The sequence below is a fragment of the Mauremys mutica genome, chromosome 10 (assembly GCF_020497125.1).
Source record: "Mauremys mutica isolate MM-2020 ecotype Southern chromosome 10, ASM2049712v1, whole genome shotgun sequence".
NCBI lineage: Eukaryota > Metazoa > Chordata > Testudines > Geoemydidae > Mauremys > Mauremys mutica.
The window spans coordinates 33,019,938-33,039,104 of NC_059081.1; the positions used below are offsets into that span (position 1 = coordinate 33,019,938).

Here is a 19,167-nt window from a genome sequence, read left to right on the forward strand (position 1 = left end):
TAGAAATCTAGAGTTTTTCATAACAGTACTTTGTATTTGTGGCTAGAATCTACCTAAATCTCCACCAAATTAGAGGGTGTGAATTTCTGTTTCTGTTTAGGCCCATCTCTGCTTAGTTTTCCTTGCTCAAAACACCTAATAAATACTAATGAATCATCACAGCATCCCAGGGATGGAGGCAAACCTTTGTATCCCTATTATACAGATAGGAACACAGAACAAAGAAAGTATATGACTTGCTAAAGTAATGGAGGAGTCATTGCCAGAGCCTGGGAGAGAGCAAGAGTTCCTGATATTTAGTCCTGTTTTCAAAACACAAGACAGAACTTTAAGTAAAGTTATGTGACTTGTAGTGGATGTTCCTACCTCCTTCTGCTTCCACACTAACACAAAATGCCAGCTACTGTATCTGGGGCTGGAAATGCATCCTTGATACACCACCCCAAAGAGTTTTACAAACATCATGTCTCCAGTGCCCAGAAAAGGAAGATGGTGTTTATACACTCTTCACAGATGGGTAACTCAAAGGCAAGTGTTTTCCTCAAAGTTACAGTGAATCAGCTGACTCCCAAGCCACTCTTTGAATCATTAGGCAACACTTCCTCAAGCAGTGGATGAGCTGTTACATATCAGCAACTTCTGCCATTATCAGCTACTTGCATACTAAAAACCATCTCTAACATACTGTGCTAGTACGGCCTTTGGTCTTGACTCATCTTGGCAGCTATGCTAAAAGAAGCCTATGAGGAACATTTTCCTGCTTGCGGTGAACATGAACCACAATTGCAACAGATTGCTCAAACTCCAGTCAGTCTTGTGACACCACCCTGATGAATGTTACTAAGCTTATAACCCATTCATATTTTAGTGATACTGAATGATTTTCCAGTGCCAATCAGTGATTAATTTGCATGAGGGAAGTAAGTGTCTAACCAAACATGGCACGTGCTCCCTCAAACCATAGAGTGGATCAGACCCTTGTCCAGTCAGGCTTATGGGTCCAGATTCTGATCTCAGTTACACCAAAATAATCCATGGAGTTTAAGAGAACAGCACATGACCTACAGTTACTCCTTATGATAACAAAACAGCCATTGTGTATAGCTCAGAAATACTTGAAATTCTGTATGCCTGACCAATACCCAGATCTAGAGTTCATTGGTAATGTCTGGTAATTTTATACTTTTTGAATTTGTCTCTCGTCATAATATGAAGCTTGCAAAGTTGTTCCAGCCAGGTCTAGTTGTTTTTAATCTCCTTTACCCCATTATTTTTGCTTTGCTTACCCTATATCAGAGATATTTATGGCACAATCTAACTTTTAAGTGAAGTTCCTTTGGCAGCAATTTATTTCTTCTCTGCAGGTTTATGACCCATAACAGTGACCTGTAACTTGTCCATGTTTTGGACTGAGGGAATAATCTTATTCATCTTTTGCTAGATATTGCAACACATATTGGGTCATAGTGGAACATAATGAAGAGATACAAACTGAAGTGCAATAGGCATTATATACATATTAGTACAACTTTCTTAAATGCAGCCACTGGCTGCATGCAGCCACCAGGGGCTTTTCGTGTGGCCATGACAGCAGTGATGGCGGGGGGGTGGGGGGGGGTCAAAGCATTGCCCCCTCCCCCTGCCTTCTTGTTGCTCCTGGATGTACTGCTCTGCACCGCCTCTGGAGAGAGGTGGAGCACAGTGCTGCAGGAGCAAGGTGAGTTCTTGACCCATGTTGGGGAAAGGGGGGTTGGGTGGCAGGCTCCCGCAGCTGAACTTCAGGAACCTGTCTGTATGGCCCTGGGCTCCAGCCGCAGGGCAGCAGGTACTGACCCACATGGCCCTGTCCACACCGCCCTGACCTCCAGCTGCAGGGCTTCAGTCTCTGCCCCCTGGTTCTAGCTGTGTGGCAGTAGGCGCTACCCCCCGGCTCCAGTCCTGGGCTCCAGACATGCAATGGCAGGTGCCAGGCGCCAACCCAGCCCCACCCCCATGGTAGCAGGCATAGGGCTTTGAGTGCCAATCTCTGGCTCTGCCCACGGGGCAGCAGGTACTGACCCCCAGCTCTGGAGCTTCAGTTGGCCTCTGGCCTCCAGTTCCAGCTGTGCCGTGGAAGGTGCTGGCCCCGGGCTCCAGCCATGCGGCCCCAGTCCCTGGTGCTGATCCCCTGCCCCAGCTGCATGGCAGCAGGTGCGATCCACAGCACTGTTCCCAGACTCTGGCCATGCAGTGTTGGGAGCTGCCCTGGATGTCGACCCCTGGCCTGGACCATGCAACACCAAGCACGGGCTCCAGCCATGCAGCGGTGGGCACTGACTCCTGACTCCAGCCATGCAGCCCTGGGCTCCGGCACCCAGCTCCAGACTCTGGCCATGCAGCGGCCCCAGGCGCTGACCCACAGCTCCGGCTGCATGGCAGCAGGTTCTGATCCCTGGCTCTGGCCACGCAGTTCCTGTCCCCAGCTCCGGGCTCTGGCCGTGGGCACTGATCCCTGGCCCTGGCCACATGGCAGCAGACACCAGGCCCTGGCTCTGACCACGTAATAATGGGGCTCATCACCCATCCCCATCACCCCTGGCCCCTGCTGCCTCCTACAGCCCTGTATCCATCGCTCCTGGACCCTGGTGCCTTCCTGGTCTTGCATCCATCCCCCATTGCCCGAGCTCCCCACTGCCTCCCCCAGCCCCGCATCCGACCTGCCATCACCTCTGGCCACTGCTGCCTCCCCCTTTGGCCCCTGCATCCAGGGCTTAATGGATCCTGGGGCTTGCTGAGAAAAGTGATATTAACAAACACGCAAGTATCACTTTTCACAGCAGACTTACTAGGTATCTGTGAAAAGTGATACTTGTATGTTTGTTAATATCACTTATCGCTTTTCATAGCCCCCTGGTAGCTACTAAGTGCACTGTGATATTAACAAATATACAACTGTCACTTTTCACAGCAAGCCCAAGGACCCATTAAGCCCTGAATGAGGAGTGGAAGGGAAAGGGGGAGGCAGCATAATTTTTATTATTGAGTTTGCCAAAAAATCCTACAAATGTAAATTACAATAATTTGGATCTGTATCTGTGCATATTTAATTGTTTTTCCTAAAGTTAATTATTTATTTAGGACAACGTGTCAGTGCAGCCATCAGTGAGATGTGGTGGCTGCACTCTGAGGCCACCAAATTTTTTGTTGTGTGAATCCCTGCATTAGTAGATAGCCAGACGCAAGGGACCAAGTAGTTAGGGCCACTTCCCTATCTTCCCATGCCATGTCCAGTTTTGGCTGCTACTTTGACGAGGGTGTCAATTGCCACAGTATCTAGGCTTAGTTTCATCTTTGACCCCATCTCCTCCATCCTTGTCATCTTTGAAAATTTCCACCTTAGGCCATTCATCTCTCCATCCCCATCACTTCTCCATTCTGTTTAAGCAGAAACGAAGGCTGACCCTTGGAAGTGGTGTTGCACAAGGTTTTCCCCTTATAGCTGGGTTTGGGAAAGGGCAACATGGAATTTATCAGGCACCCTATGCTTGACAGAGATTGCCTTGTAAATAAAGTCATACCAAAGTTTGAGAACCTTGACCCATCACTTCCAGCAGCTGACTCATCTTTCTTTTGTACAATATGGACTTGCCCTCTTAGACTGTAAGAATTTTTGGCAGTAGTTGATTGAGAACTCTGACGTCCATTTTTTCTTTTAAACCATAAAATGGTCTTTTAGTCAGAAATCTAGACTTGAGAAGAAAAATGGAGTCTCCTATACACTAAGGCAGAATCAGATTTCCTGCAATAAATCCCAATTACGATTTGTTTTATTTTTTTAACAGCCCTGTGATGGGGCACACCTCCGTTCCAATCAGGAGATGGCTAATGATCTCCTCTGGGCTCAACCATTACTAAATAGGCACACCTTTAGAGCCTGCTCCAGCTGAAGGAAGCAAGCTTAGAAAGGAGATCTTGACACAGACAGGGGTGGTAATCAGGAGGAAAAAGCTGTGGTGCCTCAGAAATAGGTGACTCTTGCACCCTTCCCCCGAGCTGACAAGTCTGTGCTGCTCATATGCACTTAACAGGACAAGCTGATCACTGCAGAGAGGGTGCTGAAGATAAACCCCAACCTGGGGTCCAGATGTGCCATATTGACATAGACAAATTGGACCTTTACAGGAAGCCTCAGCTTGAACTTCTCCTTAAGTGAAAGACCCCCATGCCTGAGAATCCAGAACCGCTAGAGTAAGGTTCCCAAGTGGGGAAAGAGAGACACTGAAACTATCTGAGTGTGGCCCCAGAGAAAGGCCCAGCCTATCAGGAGCCCACAGATTGTATTGAAAACAGAAGATTACACCCCTTAAATTGTATTCCTAGATCTTGTGCCCAAAAGTTACACCCATAAGGGACTTTTCTATCCCCTTTCTTTCATGTGTTGTATAGATATGTTGCTTCACTGGGATAGATGTATGCACAGAAAGAGAGGTTATTTGCAAGCAGAAAGTGAAACCAAATTCTCAGATTGCTCTTTGGGGGATGCTCTTTGGGGGATGCTTCCCCATATACTTAATGCAAATACCAAATGTGTTGTCTCCTTTATACTTTTCTAGCCTCACCAAAGCTAGAGAACACGTTACTGTATATGTAACTGGTTAGTTCTGCTAGAAATACATGGATAAATCAAATAGGAAAAAGCCACATTATGGAGGTATTGATATTGAGAATATATATATTATCTACATTAGAAATACAATGTGTTCCAGACTGTGTGGCTATGTGAGGAAACACTGTGAGAAAGCATTCATTATACTAGTATAATGGCATGCCTCAGATGTATTGCAAGACTGAAGACAAAGTGCTTATAGTACTTGAGTAGTGCCACCAGAGAAAAACATATCCCAAAATGCCATATTTATGTATGAGACAAAGGAACAAAGACCCAGAGTAATAGCAAACAAGGGGCAAAACATATAGTAGTCAGAAATGTGAGAATACTGAAGAACTTACGAGAAAATAGGCATTGGTCCTGTTTCATTATGGCTCACTGGCCAACTTTCTGCATCATTATAGATGAGTGGGAGCAAACTCATTTTTTGGCATTAGCTATTATGGCATGGGGGTCAGTTAGTCTCAATTTGATTCTCAGAGTTTAATCTGTCATTGATATCCCAGTATGTATTGTTGTTGTATTTTGAATATAACTATGAGAAAGCCCATGAGAGCTAATTTACTTCTTCTTTACTTAAAAAACCTGTTACATGAAAATAGCTCATGTTTTGTTATTCTTGAGTAGGGTTTAAGATAAAGGAAAAACAGAGGTAGGTCTTTACATTGTTTTTAATAGTATCATCCTTTTCAAATTTGATCATTTATATTACTGGGAATGAAAGTGTTAATGTCTCTGTAGGAAGGGTCTGTAAGGTGGAGAAGGGTAGGTTGGGGAGTCAGCAAAAAACATAATTACGTTGGAATTTATTTCCTGCATACTTTGTTTTTAATTCTGAGGTTAAAAAGGCCTAGGGCCAGGTTCTATGCTTAGTTACACCAATGTCTGTTTGAGAATGTTTTGGGCAGCTAACACTTTCTTCTGCAAGTTCGGAAGAAAAATCAGAGAATTCATATCTCATTTTTCAGTCATTTTTCTGTGAAGCTTTGCATCCTAACCCTGACCTGGCATCTCTTATTCATAGAAGAAAGGGCTCATACTTGATTAATTCTATTAAGTGGGGCATTTCAACCAATCATTTGATATCTTCCTCCTTCCTAGCTCAGCGTGATTAGGAAACCTGGGGTTAAGAACAGAGTAGTTAGCTCTCTAAAACAACTATTCAAGCCAGAGTAATTAAAACATCATAGAAGTGGGGCTATGTGGCAGTGAGTACGTGGAGTGGGCTACTGAACCTTTCACATCTGGTCACTGGTTTTACTGTTACTCAGGCTGGCTATGAATTAAAGCAATTAACTTCTTAGCTGTTGTGATGACCCAGGGGAAGTGCGCTGGTGGTCTTATTTCCAGTTCCTAATGAACTGTTTGCCCCACAATCAATACCCTTCTTGGCACTCAGGAGACCAAGGAGAGAATGGCTGTGGAGGTCAAGCTTTCCCCTACCCCTAGATGTGACTCCCTCTAGGCCAAAGCTAAGTCATATTGACAAGGCAGACAATCTCTTAAACTATCCTTATTCTCATCCTCCTGTTCTATTGTAAAAGGTGTGTGCCAACCCCATGCAACCTGGTGTGCTCAGGCACAACACTACAGGTGCAACCTGCCAGTTAGGTTGTCAATAAGTTCACCGATGTCCTTACATCTCAAAGTGGCCACCTTCACAGGTCTGATTTATTAATGGAAAGTTCAGTAGAAATACAAAAAAGAACGTCACCCAGCCTTCTTACAGGGAGGCAGACTCCTCGGAGACTATCAGTCCCATGTCCAGGCCTTTTACCCCCAGCACACACACACACTTGATCTTGATTCCTGGAGCTAGGGTGGATTTAGGGCTTTCCTCCCAAATGTAATTCATCTCCTGGCAGCACACAGCTCCTTGCAGGCTGGGCCTCCTGCAGCAATCCGAGAGGTCTCTCACTAAGCAACTTTCCCTGAAACCTCATCTCCTCTCAAGAAATGTCCCTCATTGAGCTCTGCTAGCCTTTTACCAGGTCCAAGTACTTTTTAGACAATAAGCTGCCAACCAGCAACATAGGAAATTAAAAATACTTACAGGTGGGCTGAGATGGGCTTGTTCTCCTTAAAGAAGGCTGTTGCAGGAAGACTTGGCTCTGACCCCCTTAAAGGGGCCAGCTACCCTTTGCATATATCTATCCTCTCCCTGATATCGTGGATGTCCTTCCACATAGATACTATGCCTTTTTAATTAAGTAAAACTAACATAATTAAGAAGGCAGACATGTAAACTCTCTCTCCTAAGAAGATTTCCAGTCCTCTCTAACTCACAACTGGTTCTTCTTACTGGGTTAACAGTTGTAACATGGGTAGTAGCCACTGCCAGTTAGTTCTTTCAATGTTCCCATCTCATTTTGGAAATTTCATTTCTTTTACATGTGGCAGAAGGCATTGTATCTCAGTCCTCACAACACACCCATGGTGCCCAACTGTTACAGCATCTCTGGTTTCCTTCCCTATAAAATGGGATAGTGGTGCCCAAATGGGCAATAGTGAACAACATGCTGATGTTCCTGCCTGGGTGGTATCTAGAAAGGTCTGGAATCTACACTCAGATGTATTTGTTTATTATTATGGGCAGAGGAAAAAGAGTCAGGCCTATTTACGGGAAATTCAGTGTTATAATAAAATGAGATGTGAAATAAGAGATGAATTACAAACAGGTTTTTTTTAATGATAGTAAAAAGAAGGATACCAAACAAGTCTTTCAGTAAAAGGCAGCTGAGGCTAATTTCATATTTACTCTGAATAAACAAAAAGCCAAAAGGTTCAGCACACGTAGTGGGGCGGCTCTGTATCTCAAATACAATTAGGAGGGGATGCAGTATAGGACACACTTCTTTATGAGACTTAAAGATGGGGAAAACCTCAATTTTCTGGTAGGAATGAATAACCCACTGTATGGTGTCGGGACACGAAAAGGAATAAATCCAATTTAATTATGAATGGCATTACTATTTTTCATATAGTACAGTACAGCCAGAGGATAGGTATCCGTTCTATTCCATACAAGACAAACCTATGGAGTGACTCTACTGTGGCTGTAAAACCTGCGGTGGGACAACACTCAGTGAGAGTTCCCATAGGCATTCTGTCTGCAGAGGACAGAGGCATGTCGAACGTCTCTGAGAGTGTGAGGGAGTGGTAATTGCTACAAAACGCAGCATGCACACATCCCAGCACTACCTCATCTGCCAGGTAGCGAGAGGTGTGGGACGGACCCTGCTCTCTTTGGGCACTAACACTTCCCCCTGTTTTGTGCTCGCAAAGCTCAAGCAGAACCCCCTTTCACTTCACCCCGAAATGAGCACCTGAACTGCAGAGAACCCCATCTAAGTAAATAACTAACAGCTGCTGAGAGTCCCCTCCCCATATGCTTGGCAGAGAAAACCTATTATTTAAAAGGGGTATGAAAGCAGGCTTAGCTTCCAACCTTCTCTACAAATACAGCCCTCACCACATGTAAAGACCAAACTCTATTAACAAACAAACCATGAGAGAATGTAAAGATTTCACACTGTCTCCCCAAGCTGTTATAAATCCTCCCTCAGAACTGCTTAGCTCACACATACAATTAGCCATAACCTGTTACAAATACTATTCCTTATAAACCAGTGTAAGACACTGCTGGGGACACCCAGAAGTTTCTCTGCAATGCACAGTCATTACCACTGTGCATTCACAGAAGATAAGTTTGCTGCTCTGTTAAAGAGTCAGTATATCACAGTTTATTAATTTAACTGGAGTGAATAGCTCTTCCCTTCAAAACTGACAGCTTTGCTTACTGCTAACATGTAAATTGAGGTAAACCCATATTCCTTGTCTAGGACAGACCTGTTTATCACTTCTACCTAGGTGAGGCTGTCTGAACTTAAACATGTTCTAGTAAAATCATACAGAGGGAATTCATAACTTCACATATGATGTTAACACATGCATTTTACAATGATAATAACCTTAATGTTATTAGCTTTCATATGATGCCTCACAAGGCGTATTTTGTACGAATATTATTGGAGTAGTGTGTAGGGTCACAACCAGAGAATCATAGAATCATAGAACTGGAGGGACCTCGAGAAGTCACCTAGTTCAGTCCCCTGCATTCATGGGGGATGCAGTACTATCTAGACCATCCCTGACAGGATGTCTAAAATGCTCTTAAAAATCTCCAATGATGGAGATTCCACAACCTCCTTAGGCAATTTATTCCAATGCTTAACCACCTTGACAGTTAGTAAGCATTATTTTTCCTCAAACGTAGGATATCATTCATAAAATTACACTTGACATGTACAAGAAGCACTCAGCAGCTTCTTTCACCCCATATGACTAGTCTGTGATTTCAAAAATTTGTCAAGCAGCATATGAAATGATAGAAGAAATATTCATTCCCCCCCTTCTTGCTCTAACTTATCCCCAAGTTATATCTTCTTGGCGTAACTATAGGGAAGAGTTAGGGTTATAAAATGTATATTCTTCCTATTAATATTGGGCAAAAAATACACACAGAACTTCTAGACACTGACTCCCACTTCCACCTGCCCCTTCATCGAAGAAGCAAGCTGGTCTGGTAGTTAAAGCTCCAGACTGGGACTCAGGCAATCTGGTCTGAATTTTCAGCTCCTTTGTAGACTAGCTGTGTGACTCTAAGCAAGCCACTTACACATCATGCTGTTCCTCAGTACACATCATCTGTAAAATGGGAGTGACAATGTTTCTCTGATGAGCACCACAGAAAAGTGTTTTAATAAAGTACATGTGATTCACATTCAGGAATATTGGTGTTAACATTCTGGAAACTACAAAGTACAAACACCTGAGAAGCCAGCTGGCTCACACTATTGCCCTACCAATCCATGCAAAAAGAAGTATTGATTATTTGCCTTACTTCATCCAGGCCTAAACCAAAATGGATTTACTTTACTCCATCCCGTACAAGTGAGACCTATAGTATGTTTAAAGGGTCTTCTATAGTCCACCTGGCAAACAACTTGTATGTGTACCATATATTTTTCTTTTAAGCATGAATAAAAAAATGTGAGGTAATAAAAAAGCAAGACCACCTAGGGCTATAAAGAGTTAACAATTGGAACAACACTTATTCTATAATTACCACATGGTTTCAGACTTGAATGGCTGAAAATTAACTTTTTCCGTTCTAGAATCTCTTGGAAACAAGACATTCTGCACACCTGAGGTTAAACAAATAACATACGTGTTCATCTTCTCTAACAATGGCATCATAGAAGACATGAACATGTTTTTAAGAAGAAAATCTATAATCTGAGTGTTCCTGCTTTTTAAAAAAGTTAGAATATGAGAAAAGCTATGTGTTTCTCTCAGAAGTTGTTCCCGGTATCGTTAGAAATGGCCAATCCTTATCTGAATTTGCAATTTATTGGTTTCTGCAGAACTTGGGGTGGGGAAGTAGTCAGCCCAAAGGAAGAGTTATGAGTACTGTAGAAGTGCTAATGCTTCAGAATTTCAGGAATTCCAAATAAAGAAGTCCCATGTTGCCTACCTTTATGTTACTATTGATTTTGTGCAAAATATGGCGCAACCAAGAATTCTCCAAATAGTTTTGTTTGGAAAGTGTTTAGATTATGATAAAGATTTGATCAAATGTGTGAGGAATGTGCTTGCCACTTATCTCCCTCCAGCCCACAAGTTTGGAAGTGAAGAGAATGTTGTAGTACACTTTTTGCAGCTTGTAGCTGAGCCCTCAGACCTCTTCTAAGCTCCATATAGTCAACCCCTCCCCCTGCACACACACGTTCTGAGTCTCTCTACACCCTCCCTACCACACTTATCTAAAGCATCAAATACAAGCTTCTTATTATTAAGGCCCTTAACAAATTAATCACTCCCTACTTATCTGCTCTTATGTCTTACAGTATCTCTTTTATTGTTGTATGCAGTGTAGTTGTAGCCTTGTCTTGCCATTAAAGAGACAAGGTGGGTAAGGTAATATCTTTTATAAGAGCTCTGTGTGGCTTAAAAGCTTTTCTTTCACACCAACAGCAGTTGGGCCTATAAAAGATATTACCTCACCCACCTTGTCTCTCTAATATTTCCTCCAGTCCATCAACTATGACAGCTTCCATCACTCATTTGTCCACCTCTTCAACAAGTGCCTTTACTCCTTCTTCCATATTGACCCTTACTCATAGAATGCCCCCTCTGAGGTTGCCCACAAAGCCACCACATTGACCTCTTTCAAATCCACACTAAAGACCCACATCTGCTATGATGCCTATAATAAATTGCTTGTTGGTTATGGCTAGGCAAGTGCACAGTACAAATTATGGAAAATATTAATATTCAGTGTTTATGTCTTTAAAAATTGACTTGAAACTTGTTAATTGTGCACATAGCTTGTCTATGTAAGATATATTCCTATAACTGGTCCTCTCATTCTCCCTCCCCTATCCCATTAGATTGTTTTGTTACACCACTTATTGCTTCTTGTCTTTAAAATTAGACTTTAAGCTTGTTGGGGCAGGGCCTGTCTCACTCTGTGTGTGTTCAACACCTAGCACAATGGGGCCTTGTTCCTGATTGGGGTGCCGGGGTGTGACTGTAAAACAAACAGATAAGAGGAGCAGAATCATTTCAATTGCCTGTAGCAAAGGGTCCAGAGTGTAGTCAAATTCTTGACCCAGTCAACTCTGGATTTTATACAATGAGGCAGTGAGTACCATTAGACAATCCCTCACCCCCAAATACTCTCTCGTAAGCCACAGAAGCTAAAATGCAAACACTTGAATTACTGCAGTTCTAATAAGTGAAGGGAGAGAGATTTTGGGAGCTGATGGTAGTGGCAGTTCCAGGATAGCATCACCACAAAAGCTATTCCAGAGTTACATCAAGGAAGGCTGCCTAACAACTTATCTTGACTAACTGAGTGTAAGCCAGTTTACATCACTATGGGCATGAGGACCAGTGCGCAAACCACTGATTACATGTATATGAGTACATAGATGCAACTTTTGTGTTTTTTCCCCTTTTATTTTCCTGTTCATGTTTTTCTCAATACTGCCACAAGATTCAGGTATTTTCACTCTAGGGATGCCCAACTCTGCTTGTCAGTTGAATATTTGCTTCAAGAATTCAGAGTGCCACAAAATGTTCTTTAAGCAAAATGGTGGTGGGTATAGAAGACTGGCTGACCATATTCAAACTAGCTGACCCAGCCCTTTGTGTTCATGGTATTACGGAACAGCGCATGGTATAAGTAACACGTAGCGATCAAAAATTTGCAAAGATGGCTGCTCTTGCACGTTTTGTTAAAATACAACTGTTTGTGACAACGAAGAACATTTTAAAACAACCCCACCCTATCCCCTTTAAACTCAGCTTTTGCTTTCACAATTTCTTTTTTCAGCAAAAGTCTACTCAAAATTCACACATCCCCAGTTTTAGAAATCATCAAAACCATTTCATGAAAGCCGTTCACAAGAGGAAATACTGTACCATGAAAATGTCAGGAAACAAATGCTAAATTTATGCACATCATTACAAATGAATCACTTTGAAGCTCAGTGACACTTTAATTCCTTAGATATAAACAAGCTTGTTTTTCTTCAAAGACGCAAGGGGGACACATGCAAAAAAAATAAAAATAAAAAAAAACAACAAAAAAGAAGCTTGAAAAAAATTTATTGAAGGCTATCATTTAATATCCTGAAAGCTTAGCCTTTTTATAACAAAGGTTTCAAGAGGGAAGTCAATTCTCAGACATTTGTGACTACCAGCCCCTTTCTAATAATGCAGATATTTGGTGTTTGGAATCAATCCTATGTATAGGTCGACTTCATAGAAAAATAATTTCATTGCTAAATGTAAAGAGAGATATTCTGGCCCTAAATAATTGAAAAATATGAAGACGAGACATTTTAGTATTCTTAAAGCTGTTACTCTGTGTGTCCTTTTGACAACAACTTTTTCATATATAATCCTTTGGCAACGCTACACTATAGTAAAATTCATTTCTTGGCATGCAAAGCAATATGGCTTATAAATATAATATATAGAACACAAATTTCCGAATTCCCTGGTGACCAGCAGCTGATGCAGTGAAGAAGATCTTGACTAATCCCATATTAATTTTGTACTTTCACTGGTATTCCCCCAAAAGGTCCCTGGAAAAACAAAAGGACATGCTGTAATTAGGACCAGTTACAGTATTCAGTAGATTAAACATATGTGGAAGACATTTTTCCTGGTTTAGATTTAACTGATATTAGTTCCACAATCCCTTCAATTATAGATTGAAAGCACAAATATTTCTAAAGGTAAAGCTCTTAAAAAGATTCTTAGTAGATGTTGTTAAACAACATTTTTCATGTTGTACTAGATGCTAAATTTGCTAAATGCAAAAAAAAAGAAAGAAAATGTCAATAAAATGTATATTTTAATAATTATTTTCAAGCTTTAATAATAAGAATTAGTATTTGTTGGCCTACATTCTCAAAAGTGACTAGTGATTTTGGATGTTTCCATTTTTGTGTGAGATGCATGAAAGAGACCTAATATTCATTGGGAAGGCACTCAGCCTCTTTGGAAATCAAACACCTTACAAATGTCTCAATTTGAGCAGTATTGTCTTTAAAGTGCTTTACAAACATCAATACATAATTCCTAAAATGCCCAGAGAACTGGGTTAGAAAATTTTATTTTCCCATTTTACAAACAGGAAAACTGAGGCAGGGGGCTTAAATTACCCACCTTAGCCATAGAGGTTTTTCATGTCATAGGAGGGATTAGAGCTCAGGAGTTCCTGGCTCCCACTCCTGTGCTCAGACCACTCTTTTAGACTGTATTCATTTTCACAAAAATCTCTGATATGTTTTAATAATATTTTGTGGTTATAATTGTTACGTACATGTCAGTTTCTTTTATCAATAATTTATTTTGGGCCAAATACTTGTCAAAGTCAAATCAATGGCAAAACTCCCATTAACTTAAATAGGAATAAAATTTGGCTCTTGATACAAAACATAGACTATACTTGGAATGGTTTTGCTTATGGTATATGGCACAGTCTGTAGTCCAACATTTTTAATACGTGTATGGGTATAAATAAATAGTGACAGCTAAGTGAAAAATGAGCTGCCTTTCCTCAGTGTGATGCAAGTATATTAAAAATCTAAATATACTAAGATTTAAGATGATCAAAATTCAGTCACCTCTGGGTAACTTTTGTGTTAATCAGCCATTTTAAGAAGTCTTTGGCAGTCATCTCATCGAGGATTTTGTTGATATCACTGGTAAAAGTGCCATCTGCATGTCTTCTATCCAGTTCTTCAACTGCATTAGCTTCTTCTGAGAAACTTTAAAGGGGAGAAATTGTCAAATAATATCTGTGCAGACCAGAATAAAAAAACCTTTTCAAGGGCCTCATCTTGCAGTCTTTACACACTCAAAGCTCCCACTGATTTCAAGGGACGCAAGACTAGCCCAGTATTAGAATGTTCTATGTTAAAGGAACATTTGGAGCACTTCTCAGTAAGAGAAGACAGTTTGGTTGTCTTCCTTTCCCAGTTAGGGCACTGTTTCTCAAAGATTTTTTAAGTGAGCCTTAATTCCTCAATTATAATTAAAAAAAATAAAAAGCCAGAAACACCAGACCTAATACATCAAACTGCAGTTTCCTAAACCAATGTTACTCGCAGCTGAGATTAAAACATAATCAAATCCACTGTAAACATAATAAACTTTACTGCTTAAGAATGAAGTATTATTACATTGTAGCCAACTGTTTCAAGCAGCTGATTAATAGTTTTATTGGATTTATGAAGTCCTAGCTTTATAATTCCTGAAGTGTTTAGTTCATGAATATTTACCCTTTTAGCAAAATCGATTGGGAGCTTTGTGAATTAACATCTGCCAGTTATAGTATTTTCCTAAATTGTGTGTGTTGTATGCTGTATACAGACCTATAGGGCCAGGGGTGCTGGGACAATTTTTATAGTCAGATGCTGAGAACCATTTAACTGCTCTTTAAACCCTATACATAATGGAAACCGCTTCAAGCCAGCGGGTGAGGCAGAACCCCTGGCACCCCTAATTCCATCACCTATGTATGAGGCCAGATCCCGGCTCCTCTTTGTGCCCCTGGATATCCATTGTAACAGGACAGCCAGAGATTCCCCTGACAGACACCTCTACCCCATTTGCTCCCTCCCACCAGGCAAAGGGGGTTCTTTAATTGACTGGGGTCAAGGGGTTGGAGCTGGAGCACACTGTGCTCTGGTGATCTCTGGCAGGCAGAACAGTCCCCTAGGGGAGCCCTCTAACTTGCATAATTTACAATGGCCATTAGGTCGTTCTATGGGATCCCAGAGACTAGTCTGACCTCGAATAAGGCCAAGGATCAAGTTTTCAGAAAGGTGATTTACACTTACCCCACTTTCCCACCCAGGACTCTGGGCTGAACACAGCTCAACCAGACCTGCGAACTTGGCCCCTAATTTTTACCTCCATTATCTACAGACACACGGGTACCTTTCTGCTGCCCCGAATGCTATTCCTTACCCATGACAACAAGCCTACTGGAAATCAGAATGTCAATATCAGAACCTGACACCATGCTCTTTTCAATAGCTGATCTCACTCTTTAATGCTGCCCTTTCGGGGACAGCCAGTCCTTCCAGGGACACTTTATCTGTCGGCTCTTCCTAGACTCCAACACACAATCTTGTCTTAGAGATATTTTATTATTATTGATATTATTATTATTTTGTATATAGTGCCAGAGACATACACGGTGCTTTACAGCTGGTAAAATGTATTTTTTCAAAGAACAGAGGGTGAAATGAAATCCCTGCCCTGAAGAGCTTACAGTCTAAAGGCCCAAATAAGTACAGAACGGATAACAGATGAGAACGCTGTAGTTGCTAAGCCATGAAGAGCAGGGGGGATTGGAAATAGGAAGAGACCGAGGATGCTTGGAAACGATTAAATGGGAGGCTGTTCTAAGTGTAAGGTTATAATGAAAGAAGGTATAAAGTCAGGAATGAGAGGAGTGCGTAAGCAGGAAAGAGTGAAGCTTGTGATAGGTGTATGGAGTAAGAGGATGTAGGAGCAAAGACGTCAGAAATGTAGGTGGGGGCAGAGCTATGGAAGGGCACTTAACGACAGGGAGACGAATCTTGAACTTACTGCAGTAAAGAGATCTCAGAAAGGGAAAAGTGTGGGGGGGATTCTGGAGGAAAGACTGGTTCAGATTTAAACATGTTGACCTTGAATCTAACTTGACCTTTTACAGTGTAACAACACATTAAACTTGTCAACATCTTCATTTTAATCTGTAGTAGGACTGAATCATTTAAAATGATCATCTCACACTAACAATGTATCTTAAGATACAAAGAAACATATGAAATACAGCAAGAATAAAACAAAAATACATTATGGTTCCATTAGGCTTGATTTCTAACCAGAAAAGCCAAACAACATTTAATGATAGGAACGGAGGGATTCTTACTCTCTTCTTCCTCGTCCGTTCACTAACCAAGCAATGAACTCTTTGGCAGCTTGACCTTCCAAATAAGAGGTGATGTCACTGGTGTAGGTGCCCTCGGCGTGCCTCTCAAATTCAGCATGACGCCTCGAGAGTCCATTGCTGAAAGAAAAGCAGTTCTCTTATGATCAGGACCATGTTATCACTTCATCTATTTGTGCCCTTTGCTTGCTTCTGTTGACTTCTATTTCCTGCCAGACCAGCAGTTCTCATTAGCAGGAAGTTTCCCCCAAAATTAGCCTTCATATTTTCACCGTAGGTCTTAGTTACACCCCCTGGCACCACCCTAAATAATTCCATCATATCCCCTTTTTGTCTCTTTGCCAAACTGTACAGATTTAACTCCTTTTGCCTTCATTTCCTCCAGCCATTGAGCATTTTTGGTTACTCTTCTCTGAAGAACCTCCAGTTTTTCAATATCCATTTCGTCATGTGGTTTCCAGAACTATTTCAGGTGTGCTCACATCTAGGGTGTGTAGAAATGAACTGTTTCCTCCCTCTCCCTTGACACACTGCCTTTGCTTATTCAGAACAAAATTGATCATTTTCTGAAGCCAAATTGCACGGCAAAATGTCATCTAATTTGCTGCTCACTATAACTGCTCAGATCGTCCATTCCCTGCCTCCTGGCAGAGAAGACAAGTTTTGGAGCATTTTTCTCCAGTTGTATTAGTTTGCATTTATTTTTAGCATTTGTTATTTTCTGCCCATGTTTCAAATTTCTCTAGGGTCCTTTGCATTATTTTTCCATCTGCTTGGGAGTTTGACATTCCTCCCAATTAGTACCATCTGCACTTTTCAATTACATGCCATCTATTCCCCCTTCTACAATGAACAAGTTACATAAAAATGGACCTAACACTGATCCCTGTGCTACTCGGTTAAAATCTCTTGCTGCCTCATCATATATCATTCCTCTTTCATTGGTCCTGTGTCCAGTATTGCTCCCCCAACTCCATATTTCTTAGGATTCCCAGGCCTTCTCTCACACTTGTGGGATTTTAATACTTCTTCCTTTGTACCTTACTCATTAGATTTCTTTATTCCCTAAAATTTCCTTTCCTGAAATCTAATACTCTCATATTGCTACATTCTCAAAGCCATTCCTGAATTCAGTTAGCTCACAGCCACTGGTTCCAAGCTTCTCTATCATAATGAAAGTCTCAATAATTTCCTCCCTAATTGTAAAAATTAGACTCAGAATGCCTTCTTCTATGGCTGGAGTGTCTAATTCCTGCATTATAATTATGAAGGTGTAAGGAATTCTCTATAGTGTTGGCTGTTTCCTACCCAACAGAAATCGTAATTGTTTCAATTCCTTCTGAGTAACATATCCAGCATTTTAAAGTACCTTGAGAGCTGGTCCAGGAATTTTTCATTCTCTCTCTCCTCCAGTGCTGGTTGTCTGTAGCAAAGGCCCAGAGTCATTATATCTCTTATATTATATTAGCACATTGCATTGTATGCATAATATGCATTAGCTCATAAAATGCTATTGAACATTATTTAAATATCACTGTCAAAATCTGTGAATGCTAAACTACACAGGTGAGTGCTTTCAGGGGCTATGAATGTAATTGAATACAGGCTCTTGAAACTCGTAGTTCCATACTTCTGTTTTTAAGGACCACCTTAGCACAGGAAGTTAAAATGTTAGCAGCACTAACTAAAGCCAGAAGGGACCATTTGATCCCCCTTGTATATCATAGGCCAAAGAATTTCATCCAGTTACTTCTATGCTAAGCCCAGAAACTTGTATTTGACCAAAACATATCTTCCAAAAAGGCATGCACTGCCAGTATTTCTGTGGCACAATTGAGGTATCTAGTGGCCGACAAAGCTTAATCCTTGATAAGTGTTCTATAAGGAGACCACAGGATCTGAGTAGCTAAATATGGAAAAGACCTATTAGGTCACTGAGTCCATCTTCCTGCAAGAGTTTCCTTACAGATGACAAATCAGATCCCACACTAATACCTGCCAAAAGACTGGGTGAATACCCACTTCGTCAGATGCATGCAGTAGATTATGGATGTGCATGGAGATTTAGAATGATTTTCCCAATATGCTTACCCACTTCTTTTAGTGCTCATTAACCATTGCACAAAATCCTGAGCTCGTCTAGTGTCCAAGTACTTGCTGTAATCACTGGTGAATGTGCCTTGTGAATGACGTTTTACTTCATTCAGCTGTCTAGATTCATCTAATGGTTCAGTCTGGGAAGCTTTGAATGATCTGTGAATAGTTTGTAATACATTAATCAGCATTGATGATAGCACTTTCTACAGGTGCTATACCTGCATTGACTTCTTTTTAAAAAAAAAATTCTATCTTCCAACAGAATAAGAACAAAGAAAAGAAACAAAAATTACTTGCTACTGATATGATTGTTAGCTGGCTGACAGAGTCAATCAGTATAGCAGCCTGGTAACTGTATAACTAAGAGTCTATTAGTACAACAATAAAAGGGTACTGTTAGAAACACCAAACAACTGGTGTGCTGCACGTTGCAATACAGATATCCTTCTCTGATGCATAGATGAATTAAATATACTGTAATATTATAAAAAACTTTTCCTCAAGTCAAAGATTTTGCATCGAGTTGCGGGAAAAGTACAGGGGAGTATGTTTGGATTATTCTGAGACATTTGATTTGTAGTGTTTACCTGGATTTCTCTTCTGTGTCTTGAAGAGGATTTTGCCAGCTGCCTTGAATGATCATTAAAAGCAATCCAGCCACAAAATAAATGCTTTTCATTTTCATTGCCTGTCAGAACACAGATGGGGGGAAGGGGAGGAATAAATATAGTCCTCTTTACATACTTTGGAGTCATTATACAGACAGGGAAACCCACTTGTATAGAATGGAATGAAACTCCATGTATATGAGTGGAGAATGAAAATCCTACATAGTTTCAATGTGTTGCAATTTTCATACTATAACACCAGGTGGTTTTTAATTTTCTGAATTTATTGACTA

General features: G+C 41.1%; 1 protein-coding gene across 2 annotated transcripts; it reads right to left on the reverse strand.

Moving 5' to 3' along the window:
- Positions 1-13,847: 13,847 nt before the first annotated feature.
- GCG (glucagon) lies at positions 13,848-18,951 on the reverse strand. Of its 2 annotated transcripts, none has more exons than XM_045032869.1 (4): positions 18,854-18,945; positions 18,261-18,422; positions 16,152-16,289; positions 13,848-13,995 (listed from the first exon to the last, which is right to left on the reverse strand). In XM_045032869.1, the coding sequence occupies exons 1-4, from the start codon at positions 18,943-18,945 to the stop codon at positions 13,848-13,850; spliced, it is 540 nt and encodes a 179-aa protein (XP_044888804.1). The 2 variants fall into 2 exon arrangements, with proteins under 2 accessions (XP_044888804.1, XP_044888805.1); XM_045032870.1 differs by lacking the exon at positions 13,848-13,995 and adding an exon at positions 17,539-17,592 and having other exon boundaries at positions 16,148-16,289; positions 18,854-18,951.
- Positions 18,952-19,167: the final 216 nt, after the last annotated feature.

What these genes read in the sequence shown, in the direction of transcription:
- GCG (XM_045032869.1), bottom strand. Translation starts at nt 18,945, where the DNA reads ATGAAAAGCATTTATTTTGTGGCTGGATTGCTTTTAATGATCATTCAA. An exon ending in ATGAGCACTAAAAGAAGTGG is followed by an intron (nt 16,290 to 18,260) that starts GTAAGCATATTG and finishes CTTTTCTTTCAG; the next exon opens with CAATGGACTCTCGAGGCGTC. An exon ending in AACGGACGAGGAAGAAGAGA is followed by an intron (nt 13,996 to 16,151) that starts GTAAGAATCCCT and finishes TCCCCTTTAAAG; the next exon opens with TTTCTCAGAAGAAGCTAATG.